The following is a 12,376-nucleotide window of genomic DNA, read 5'->3' as shown; positions in this document are numbered from 1 at the left end:
TCAGTTTGAGAGAACTCTCAATAATATATATAAATTTCAGCTTTATTAAAATGACGTAAGTTTATTTATAAAATAGTATAGTTTAGGGGGGTCCGGCGGGGAGGGTTGGAACCACACTAAGGGTCTGGCAATGAGCAGAGCAAGTTATAATACTGTTACGAGCAATATGTGAAAAAATGGAGCATCTTAAAATAACGAATTTGATATGAAATTGTATACACCGTTGTTTCCCAATATACGGTTTCAATGAGTCTGGTAGGATAAGGAACCAAGAAAACTGTCTGGCAATTTAGGAAACTCAGTTTGAGAGAACTCTCAATAATATATATAAATTACAGCTTTATTAAAATAACGTAAATTTATTTATAAAATAGTATAGTTTGGGGGGGTCCGGCGGGGGGTTGGAACCACACTAAGGGTCTGGCAACGAGCAGTGCAAGTTATAATACTGTTACGAGCAATATGTGAAAAAATGGAGCATCTTAAAATAACGAATTTGATATGAAATTGTATACACCGTTGTTACCCAATATACGGTTTCAATGAGTTTGGTAGGATAAGGAACCAAGAAAACTGTCTGGCAATTTAGGAAACTCAGTTTAATAGTACTCTCAATAATATATATAAAGTTCAGCTTTATTAAAATGACGTAAGTTTATTTATAAAATAGTATAGTTTAGGGGGGTCCGGCGGGGGGTTGGAACCACACTAAGGGTCTGGCAATGAGCAGAGCAAGTTATAATACTGTTACGAGGAATATGCGAAAAAATGGAGCATCTTAAAATAACGAATTTGATATGAAATTGTATACACCGTTGTTACCCAATATACGGTTTCAATGAGTCTGGTATGATAAGGAACCAAGAAAACTGTCTGGCAATTTAGGAAACTCAGTTTGAGAGAACTCTCAATAATATATATAAATTTCAGCTTTATTAAAATGACGTAAGTTTATTTCTAAAATAGTATAGTTTAGGGGGGTCCGGCGGGGGGTTGGAACCACACTACGTGTCTGGCACTGAGCAGCGCAAGTTATAATAGTGCTACGAACAATATATGAAAATATGGAGTTTCTTAAAATAACGAATTTGGTATGATTTTTTTTACACCTTTGTTACCTGGTACCTGCCAAAGGAACCACGATCCAGGTTTCATATTTGGGGATCGTTCTTACCTGTGTTGGGGACACACATACAAGAACTTTCACGTTTATTAAAATGACGTATGTCTGGCAGTCGTGGGCTCTTGCTCTATTAAGTTTGTTTCATTATAATAACCTACGAGTTAAACAATTGAGATATTCTTGACCATGTTGGTCGAGAATAACGCAAGTGACGTCAGAGTACCTAACATAACTATATCTAAAAACCTACGAAACTGCATCTGCTACGACATACACATATGTATATATATATATAGTTTACTAGTCTTAATATAGTCGTTGTGTTCCCGCTGCAGTCACAGTGTATAGTTATATAACTTACGATTTATATTTTATATCCCATTCAGACCAATACTCTAAATTAATTTCCCTCATCCCTGACGGTTTTGATAGCCTCGCAGAATACTTTCTCTATGATTCATTTGTGTCGGTTTTTTCAATAATGGCGGGCATTTTGAATTTTTGTCGTGCGATCGAAGGCGGTGACTATTTTACTACTGAATTCTGTACATCGGTTTCTACACGGCAAGTACAGCGAGTAAGTGACATAAGTTTTTAAGCTTTCTTAATGGCCTACCCTGCCGTTTCGGGCGACTATATGCTATGTTGTTTATTGACTTGCATATTTACGAAGCAATTGTTCACACAGATTCATAATGAATTGCGGTTTTATCCGTCTGTGCAAATATGCCTGTATCACTTAAAATAAATACATTTTTTGTGAAACTGTACAAGCACATCTAATTATTAAAGGTTTTTAATTATTAAAGGGACGGTATCAAGTGTTACTAATCAATGCGACCACAGAGAAAACATAACGTAGTGTTAATTAATGCTTACTAGCGCCATCTGTTGTCAACCCCACCAAGTCAAAATGTTAGAACACGTCACCCGGAACCCTAATGGTGTCGGTAGTACATAGAACATAAGTATTGCGAACCATAAATATAATAATATAACAGATAAGAATATTCAGCAACCTGATAAAACTTTCTTATCTAAAGATGATCCGGTTCACGATTATCTCACTATATGTTGTTTATTTTATATTTATTTTTGAATGATATTCTTAATTCTAACAATAAAAATGTGAAATTTAATTTATCAAACTGTGACTCATCTTTAATTTTTTTATATGAATATTTTTTTTCATATGAAATCATCAGTCAGCCACTTATAGGTTACTTAGGAGGACCTACATAGAATAATAGTGCTGTAATAGTGAGCGGTCACAGCATATGGTAACTGTGGGGACATACTGTCAACTAAGAATGTAAAAGTGTAAGTGTTTGTTATTCATAGACAATAATTTACATTCTTTTTTCTTAAGTACATTATACCTACATGCTTATCCGTTGCACTTATTGAGGAAGTAATGCATACGTATTCAGTAACCCAGATACATATAAATAATTACTCGTGCAGATTTCCTACTTTGTATAAGTTTTCCTCAAGATATTACAAAACAGTCGATAGTTATATAGTCGATTGACTATTTGAATATAGACTAAAAAAATACATTTATCACTTTATACAGGACGAAGAAAATTAACCATTGTTCTTAGCCCTAAGGGTCTATAAACTATAAAAAAAAGCAAATGGCTACCTCATATTTTATGTTATTATAATATATACAGTAACTAAAGCCTTTGATTAGTGACGCATTAATTATTTTTTTATATTATTTTCTCTATGGTATTCTAGTAGTCTTACAGATAATGTTTTGATTCTGTCGTAAAATTTGCCATGTGAAATTACTGAGCAAATTATCACTGCGAATTTAATATAATTGATTGAGTGAACTTTGTTTTTAAAAAACAAAAGATAGTATCTACAAATCACGATAAAAATGATGATACTAAGGAATGTAAGTATTACAATATCTATATTAATTCTGCTATATTTATTTTGTTTTTAATTAATTATTTAGATATGAGAGATAAAGTATTTTATGTACCTAATTATTGTGTATACCTAATTATCTTGTCACTATATAGTGAAGCTATCTGCGATTTGTTACAAAATATTAGCTTATTATTTTTTTTATAACGATTAAATACTTAAATCATTATCTAATGATTCATAAAATATTGGGGAATCCATAGAGATGATCGAGACTCTACAAAATACCTATTAGGTATAACAGATATTCATATCAATTTAAAGGAGAAGTTGATTGACGGAAACTATAGGTATAACACCTCGTCATATAATATCTACTATTTTATAAGATGTACTGAATTCACTGGGTATATATTTTTATTATATGGAAGATGATGGAATGGTGCATCTGCGCTAATATTATACGCTTGCGGGGCACCAGATCATCGCATCACAGTTATTCAGTTTAATAATAATAAAATAGAAAAATGATTGATGTTCTTATTTATTGTGTATAATATTTTGTAAATGTTATATGTTTATGAGATTTATTGTCTGTGTAACGCTAAACTTTATCTTGGTATACTCTTACATTTATTTCTATTTGTATCGATTTTATTGTAGTTTAATGCGGACCAAAATTTAGCATAATACCTACTGGAAATAAGGATTTCAATGCTAAATGTAAAATCTCTGGTACAACATAACCTATAAAATGGAAATATCATATAAAATCAAATATATATATTTGTTATCTCTACATGAAAAATATAGTTATTAACGTTATATAGTCTTCCAAAAACATACTATAGTATAAATCCTAAAATTTCTAAGTAATCAACGCGTAGTAAACTCAGTAAACTGCAGAAAATCACATTTTAGAAAGAATCATCGAAAACTAAAGGCGACGCATCGCAAATATTGATCTCAGAAACCTTAACTTTTCTCAGCAATTACAAATCCTTCGGGGCTGATATTTAGGCATTTTATTTTTTAGATCTTTGACATCATATTTACAATTCTAATATAGGTGAAAAAATACCATTACGCTTAGAAAACTACTTAAAGCAGTCGGTTAAAACAATGGAATTTACGTAACTGATGACGGCGAATTACAAAAGAGATTGCAGTAAGTACATTTATTTATGAACATTATTTTTTGACGTCAAATCGATAACTTCATTATCTACTGTTTACAGTGACTGCCTCCGTTCTGATAAGGCAAGCATAAGAATATTTGGTTGGATCGAGATAATGATAATGGAAGACGTCAATCTTCTTTTACAAAAAAAGTTTTGAATTAATTTATAAAATAGATTATTTAAAAGTACAATAAGAAGTCATTTTTTTTTTTGGTTCGGTTTTTCCCTTTAAAGGGAAAGGCAAAAGGACTCAGCCCATACTGCCACTGTCTTCAGTAATGACATATTTAATTGCCAATAATGCCAATATTTTCTTATATTAAATAACATGTCATTGGCATTATTGGCATTATTTACAAGTAAATAATGCCAATAATGCCAATGACATGTTTATTTTAATTTAATTATTGACTAATCAGAATGACGTAAATATAATTATATATAAAAATTTACACACCTGAATGCAAGCTGAATACACTGGACATTATATTTAATATTGTATTACACCTGTAAACACTGTACTCTGCGAATAAATGATTTGATTTGATTTAGACAGAGGCTATAAAGGTCTGTACCTATAATATAAATTAAATGTACACTATACTGCTAAGTATCGCATTGTTTTTACAATATAAAAATAAAAAATAAAAACTATTTACAATTTCCTGCGCTCCATGCCATCGAGTACAGGAAATTGTAAACAGTTTTTTTTGTACGTTCTGTGAAATCATCGCCAATTCTGAACTGTGTTTGTTATTATTTTCTTTTACTCGAGTATAGATCCCACACAGGTTTTACTATGCAGTGCTTGCTTATAGAGCTCAGTAACTACGCCATTTACAGGATATATAGCAATTAGGTAATATAATGAGCACATCGAGTGAGCATGACTTGCTATTACCACCCAAGACCACCTAATTTATATCTATTCTTATTTCTGTACAAAGATAAGCGTGCGCCATTCGCAACTATATTTATATTAATTAAATACATTACGATTTCGCGCCAAAAGGCCAGATTTGACATTTGTTTTTGTTTTTTAATTCATTATCAGTGTCAGGAACGTCGGCATCACGTCAAAATGGCGTGGAGTTGCACAGCACGCGGACATCTCGTGATGTTGTTGACTTGTCTAGTGTTAACTTGACCAACCGGCGCGAATCAGTCATTGGAATAAATTAAACAGACCCACTTAAAACTAATGCATATAATTTCAATCAAACTGCCAAGTCTAGTCCTTCCTGAACTACTCCTAAGTTTTTTTTTCAATAAGGGTATTTCTACAGAGTAATTAACACTATGTTTTACGAGAGTTGGCACTGCTTTTACGAGGACGAAAACAAAATCTGCAATAATTCAAAGAATACCTCGCATATTTTGTGATACAATAATTGTTTCGTTCTACTTGTATTTAACACGGAATAGCATGTGCAAAATTTATTTATAATATACAAACAGTTGCATGCAAATATGTATGCAGTGTTATAATCGGTTGTATAGTTCAATACTAACGTTATTTTGTTCCAAATGATGCACTTTACATTTGTACTCTTAACAGAGGTCTATTGTCTATCCATAGACATCCATATCACATGGTTCCGTTGTGATAATAACCTTCATGTTTAGACCTCTCTTCCGGTTTCCATCAGGTCTATGGTCATTTTGACTGGCCTCAATAATAAAAAGTAATGTTGTAGACTTAATCGTTTCCTTTTTGACCTGAATGTGCTATAGTTTTCTAGCATAATAACCTTTGTCGTTAAGCTTAATTGTGTACCAACATTATAATAATGGAAGCCTAAACTAACGAGTCGTGTCACCGGCGCTGCATAGTAAACAAACCAATAACTATTAACTTTGTACAGTTGCACTGAGTCACACATGCAATTATCCTATTATTATTTGTATAGTGCGGCTTTGTCTGCTCTGAACCTATTGTCTTTTTTTACGCAACTAAAAAGGCTGATGGAAGTGATAACCTTCATACACTGCGAACATTAGGTCGTCTTGGCGGTAACTTACATGCGTTGTCATTCCTGAAGTATCATGCCTCGGAACTCTATAATTTTAGATACTAGGTGCTTTACAAGTCTTATTTTTTAAGCGGCTTACAAAGCAAGATGCTTGGCGTCATAGCATTGTTCCGAAAATAATTACAAATATTTTACTAATAGGTACATACCTCCTTTTGTACTAGTACACAAATGGTTTATATTTGTGGCGTTTCCCAACGCACACAATTTCTAAACGGTAGATCTGTATGCAATACCGTCTTTACCATAAGGGCACACGGGGACCGTGCCCAGGGCACCCATTCTCAGGGGGACTAACAATTTTTCTCACACATTTATTCTCAAAAGATTTTTGTCGGGCACACTGCTCTTTTTTCAAAAATCAGTAATGTTATCAAAAGGTATTTATACGCATATACTACGCCATTATACCAATTACTTCGCCTATTCCTATATTCTTATACCTAATGAGTTTTGTGTTTTATTTTCCAAAAGGGTCCCGAATTCTTGTGTGCCCAAGGGCCCCAGCCTAGTTTAAGGCGTCTGTATGATATGTAGACAGAGCTACGACGTTCAGAGTAGGTATTATTTTGATTTCAATAAAATGTGTTTAAATTACTTATAAAAGTTTGTGTATTCTTAGAACAATATTGTGAAAAGGTTATACATGGACATTTTATTGAACCAGCTAACGCAGAGGCCTAATGATATCAAATATTTGTATGTGGTGTAATATATGCGCATAATAAAATAATTCATATACAATGTTTTTTCAAAAGTAGGATAACATTTCATTGTTGCCATACTTGAAAATAATCATTTAATGACTGTTACAAGTGTTGATACCCAGTTGTTTATCAATTACTGCAATTATATTGAATAGTTTTCTCTACCTATAGCCTGTCCGGAAGAGATTGCTTCTTGCGATAAGACCGCCTTTTGTACATATATATTTTTTTTCTGTTTAATTTTTGTGTGAAATGCTTGGAGCAATAAAGAGTTTATAATAATAACAGTTTCTAGATATCAGTTAAGCAAGTGGCCTAGGTAATAACTGATTGCAAGAAATAAAATAATAATAGTCCATTGACATACATGGTTCAACAAAGAACACTGTTAAAATGTCATGAATCCATTGTTACAACCAGTGATTAAAGTTTCAATCGCTTTTAGGGGAAACACCAATTTAGAATGTATAAAATCCTCTCATTGTTAGCACAAAGAATTTAATTGTATATTAAAATGTTAGTAACCATTCCGAGAAACAATGCAAAGGTTACACTGTATAGTTTTAAAGCTAAATAATTATTACTTCCAGGCAATCGTAGTCTATTAAAAAAAACTCTCAGGACAATTCACACAGCTCCATCTAGAGCCAAATTAAACTAGTTAAAGCTTGTGTTATGGATACTAGATGACTGATACAAATACATAGATATATATATTTATAAATACATAGAAACATCCAGCCCGATATAAACAATCATACTTATGAATAGAAAGTTTGTGCCGTGCGAGGGATCGAACCGGCGACCGTCGGAATTAAGGCGGAGTGCTAAACCGCTAGACCACCGAGGCCGTTAATTTAATTGTGTTTTTTATTTGATCTGCTATATATTTCACTTTGTATAGTTAAATTCAATGTGGCAGGCGGCAAGCCTACTGCCGTCTCTCGGATTATTCGGTTTTATTATCGGAATTTCCTTCACCGGAGAGTCAGATAAATAAATTGACACACAATATTTTTATGTGTCTGCCGGAACTGAACTCACGTCCGTTTGGATGTAGGTAGTTAGCTACTGGGTTACATAGCAGTGCTTATATACTGTAGATTATTATTATACGTTATATTCAGTCTTTCTCGGGATTCTTAATTTTGGTGACATTACTATATTAGGTACTATTTCGCAGTGCTACAGGTCTGAAGTACCTCGCAATAACCCAAAGCTACATAAAAGTTACCTACTTTTTTTTACTAACTCTCTACAATTTACAACTATTATCAGTTATCGATATGATCAGCCACAAAGAAGCCTGTAACTTTATTGTTTGCTATAAAAATTGGGGGCGGTGCCCTCGCCGAAATCAAAATGTCATAATTTGATAACAAAAAATCTTTGGACTAAATTTCTCAATGATTAGATTAAACAATTGTTCCGTTAAAAAAATCAAGAACATGGCATTTTTTCATAATTTACAAAGAAGTGGTCGTGATATATGTATATATATATATATATATGTGTGTGTTTTTATTGGTCTCGCTGATGTTATGTGTATATTTTTTTGTAAGGATGAATATGGAGTTAATAGATACAGAACTGACAAAACTAACTAACCCAGGCGAAAACTTGGCCGAACAGCACTCATATAAAAAAACATTGCACTATCCTACTTACCTACAGTTTGCATCAATTTCTTTATAATAAATATATCCTTATAGAGAAACAATCATCGAACATAATATTAATTAGACTTGTGCATAACATCGCGCCACTGGGATCAGTCAATTTAGTTCAGTGCTCTTTTGCGAACTATGTAGTTTGTTCTTTTAGTTCGTTCTCTCCAGAGAAAAGAAGTAGGTTTGTCAATGTCAAGAGGTCTATAAGTATTTCTTCTGCAAACATCGCACGCCTTGAATGAATGAATGAAACTCTTTATTGTTCTTCTCACAGAAAATACAGTTACATACACAATTATGTATAAAATGATAAAAAAAAACAATAATAAACGAGACAAAGAGGTAACAATGGGCGGCCTTATCGCTAAAAAGTGATATCTTCCAGGCAACCTTAGGATGAAGAAAAGTGATTAGATTTGCGTAACTTCATACAATATAGGATTTAAAGAAATTAATTTTTTGGAATTAGACTTAAAGTAAAAACTTTAATAACGAAATATAGAGCGAATGATCTACGAACTAGTTCGTTCGCGAACTGCACAAGTCTAATATTAATAGTATGACTGTATGAATAACATAATGTAGTGGTGACTGTATGTTTGTAATATTGTACTTTGAACAAGTCCATATAATACTGTGCATATCATCTGACGTATTACTAATAAGAATACCAAATAATATATATAATATACGTATAGTGACGCATAATTTGTTATCACACCGTCACATATAATTGTAAAATTGATGACTGTAAAATAACTTATGATGTGAATCAACTAGCTATGGCAGTGGTTTGACTCACGTGAAATTTATAGCCATGTTCATCTATAATCTATATAAGCTGTGCCGTTGACAGGACATAGGCTACTTTTTAATGCGAAAAAAGGGTTGTATAGAGTCGAAAGGGGAGATGAAAGTTTGTATGGAAGTATCGTCACTTTTAAAGCTAAGTTTCTAAGTTATTTTTAGGGTGTTGATTAAATATAAATAAATATATCATTCAAACGTCGTATAAAGTTACCTTTAAGTGTTTACCTTTTAATTAAATGAGAGGATGTAATGATTCATATATTTTTTATTATTCTGGTCAAGGCCACTATGACCACAGATAACATAATATTACATACTATAACATACGGACGAAGTCGCGTGCACAGCTAGTTTCATATAAAAGCAAACAAGTAGGTAGATTCATTTTCAACTGAATGTCAAAATTACGACGCAGAATTTTATGTATTACGCAAAAGATTTTGTTTACTATTTGTATCTGTAGCAGAAAGTCAATAATACTATTCATGAAACTGAAATTGGACAAGTTCCCCTAATAAGAAAAGTGGAAAACTGAAGGTTCAATTTGCATACAAATTATGTGATTTAGTAACTACGAATAATTTTAAAAGTCTACTTTCCCACTTTGTATTTCAGTGACCGTTTATACAAGCTATGCCCGCGATTTTGCCCGTATGGAACAACCTTGGGTAGCATTTTTAATTATTTAGCCTAATAAAAAAGTTTCATTGTTCTAGCTTCAAAAATGACGAATATCCATAGCACCTTTCATCTTCTATTTTATATTACACCTTTAAGGGTAAAACTTTTACATACTTTCGATATCATATTTATTTAAATTGAATCAACAGCCTAAAAAAGAAATTTCAAGCTTTCAGCTTTAAAAATGACGATACTTTCCTCCTGTTTCCACACTTTTCCCCATTAAAAAGTACCCTATGTCCTTTCTCAGGTTCTAAACTATCTGTGTTAGGTACCTATCATTTAAATCAGTTCAGTAATTTTGGCGTGAAAGGTCGACAGACAGACAGACCGAGTTACTTTTCCATTTTATAAATAGTACTCCCTTCTATAAATATTATATTTATTTCATAATTTATTTCAATGTCAAAAAAGACTACCAAACAGTCAGTTTTTGTGGAAGAAAATGTCCTTGTGAAATATTTAAAACGCATACATAACCTTCCATAATACAGACAGAATTACGGGAAGGCGGAGGCGCAGCGCCTTGAAACGAATGACAGCTGTGCGGACATATCTTGTTATCAAAAAAATACTTATATTTGCCGTGAGTTCACGTTTTATGATTAAGGGGCTTATATACTATCAAATATCTACATAAATCAATCTATAAATTTATGAAACTTGTGACGAAAATTCTTCGTTATGTTTAAATCAATTAAAATCATAAAAGTATGCAACAAACGGCTAATAAATCTATTTTATTATCTGTGTTGTTCTTTTGTTATAGACAATCGAAATAATAGCTAAAACATGTTGGTCAGATCTTTATTTATTAAATAATTTTTAATCGTAAAATTTATTAAATTATAACGATTATTTTTTACGATGTAAAATTAATCACAATATGATGCTTGTTATTAATTTTACATTAATTTCATTCATAAGTTATGGATGGCCTTGACCGAAACGTAACAGATACTATTATGTTGATTGAAAAGAACAACTAGATTGATAGATTGAAACAGTCGATTAAATTATTCGAAACATTACTAAATTGTAGATAATAAAAATAAATGAAGAATATAGATTATAAAAGTATAAATTGAGTTTTGTGAATGAAATGAAATGGTCAACCAAACTGGATTTCGTCGGATTGAAACATTGTAATAAAAATCTTGCCCAATAAAAAAGGTTATTTATGAATGATTATTTCTGTGTTTGACTTTTACTTGACTTTGAACGTTTAATTATCTGATTTACAAAATGATACATTTATAAATATTTTTTAATACATTGACAGATATGATTTATAAAGCCGCGAAGTAACTTTCATAACTACAGCGACTTGCACTAGTTTGTTTTTAAATGGATTTATGTATCAGATGGCAATGGAATGAGACTGTTTGTCACGGAGACGCGTGTTTGTCTTATTTTTAGTTTTTACATAGTACAAAAAGATCGATTACGCTGTCTGTCCGCTACATCTTTTAAACTACGATTTTAATGCAGTTTTAGCAATAGATAGAGTGATTCAAGAGGAAGATTTATGTGTATACATCTGAACCGAAACCGCGGCGGGTAGTTAGTATGCAATAAAATTTTGTGACACATTTACCTCGTATAGGGAATGGCTTCGTCATTATGGTCTCCGTAGTCGGCGGCAGCAGTCGCTGTGTTTCCGGAGACATGACACTTGGGCACAGATTTAACTCATGTTTTTTATTATCACTGTTGTGAACGCCGCCGCGCAGCCGTAGCGACGGCGAGCCGTTTACCACGTCCATTAGCGTGTGCTATCGAGACATAACTGAATTAAACACTTGACTAGTGGCCAGACATGATCGCGATATCAGCTGATATTGTGGAAACTTGTAACGAACGATTCTAGTCAGTAGTCTCGATAATGGGACGCGACTCGGAGCGTTCTGCGAACTATAAAACATATAACCTAGAAACTTAACATATAGAAACAATCGTTTCCTAATTTAATTGTCTAATACCTACATAATTATTGTAAAACGGAATACTGTATGTGTACGTTAAAATACTGTCTAAAATCTTATATATAAAATTTTTGTGTCACAGTTTTCGTTCCCATACTCCTCCGAAACGGCTTGACCGATTCTCATGAAATTTTGTGAGCGTATTGAGTAGGTCTGAGAATCGACCAACATCTATTTTTCATCCCCCTAAATGTTAGGGGTAGTCCACCTCTAAATTTTTTTTTTATTTTAGGGCTAAACAACGTTTACCGAGACAGCTAGTAATGTATATATTATGTATCTATTTAGTAAGTAGATAAGAGAGA

At 32.5% G+C, this 12,376-nt stretch overlaps 1 protein-coding gene across 2 annotated transcripts in view; it reads right to left on the bottom strand.

Annotated features, from left to right (window-relative positions):
- LOC131846716 (6-phosphofructo-2-kinase/fructose-2,6-bisphosphatase) overlaps nucleotides 1-11,863 on the bottom strand; it is a 49,133-nt gene extending 37,270 nt beyond the window's left edge. For both annotated transcript variants that reach the window (XM_059196092.1, XM_059196093.1), the window contains exon 1: nucleotides 11,684-11,863. In XM_059196092.1, the coding sequence (XP_059052075.1) occupies nucleotides 11,684-11,852 (169 nt within the window). In that variant the 5' untranslated portion in view covers nucleotides 11,853-11,863. The remainder of the gene's footprint in view (nucleotides 1-11,683) is intronic.
- Nucleotides 11,864-12,376: the final 513 nt, after the last annotated feature.

This window comes from Achroia grisella, unplaced genomic scaffold (assembly GCF_030625045.1).
Source record: "Achroia grisella isolate CSIRO2021 unplaced genomic scaffold, CSIRO_AGI_Agris_v1 utg512, whole genome shotgun sequence".
In the NCBI taxonomy this organism is placed as follows: Eukaryota; Metazoa; Arthropoda; class Insecta; order Lepidoptera; family Pyralidae; genus Achroia; species Achroia grisella.
This window is presented reverse-complemented; position numbering and strand designations above follow the sequence as displayed.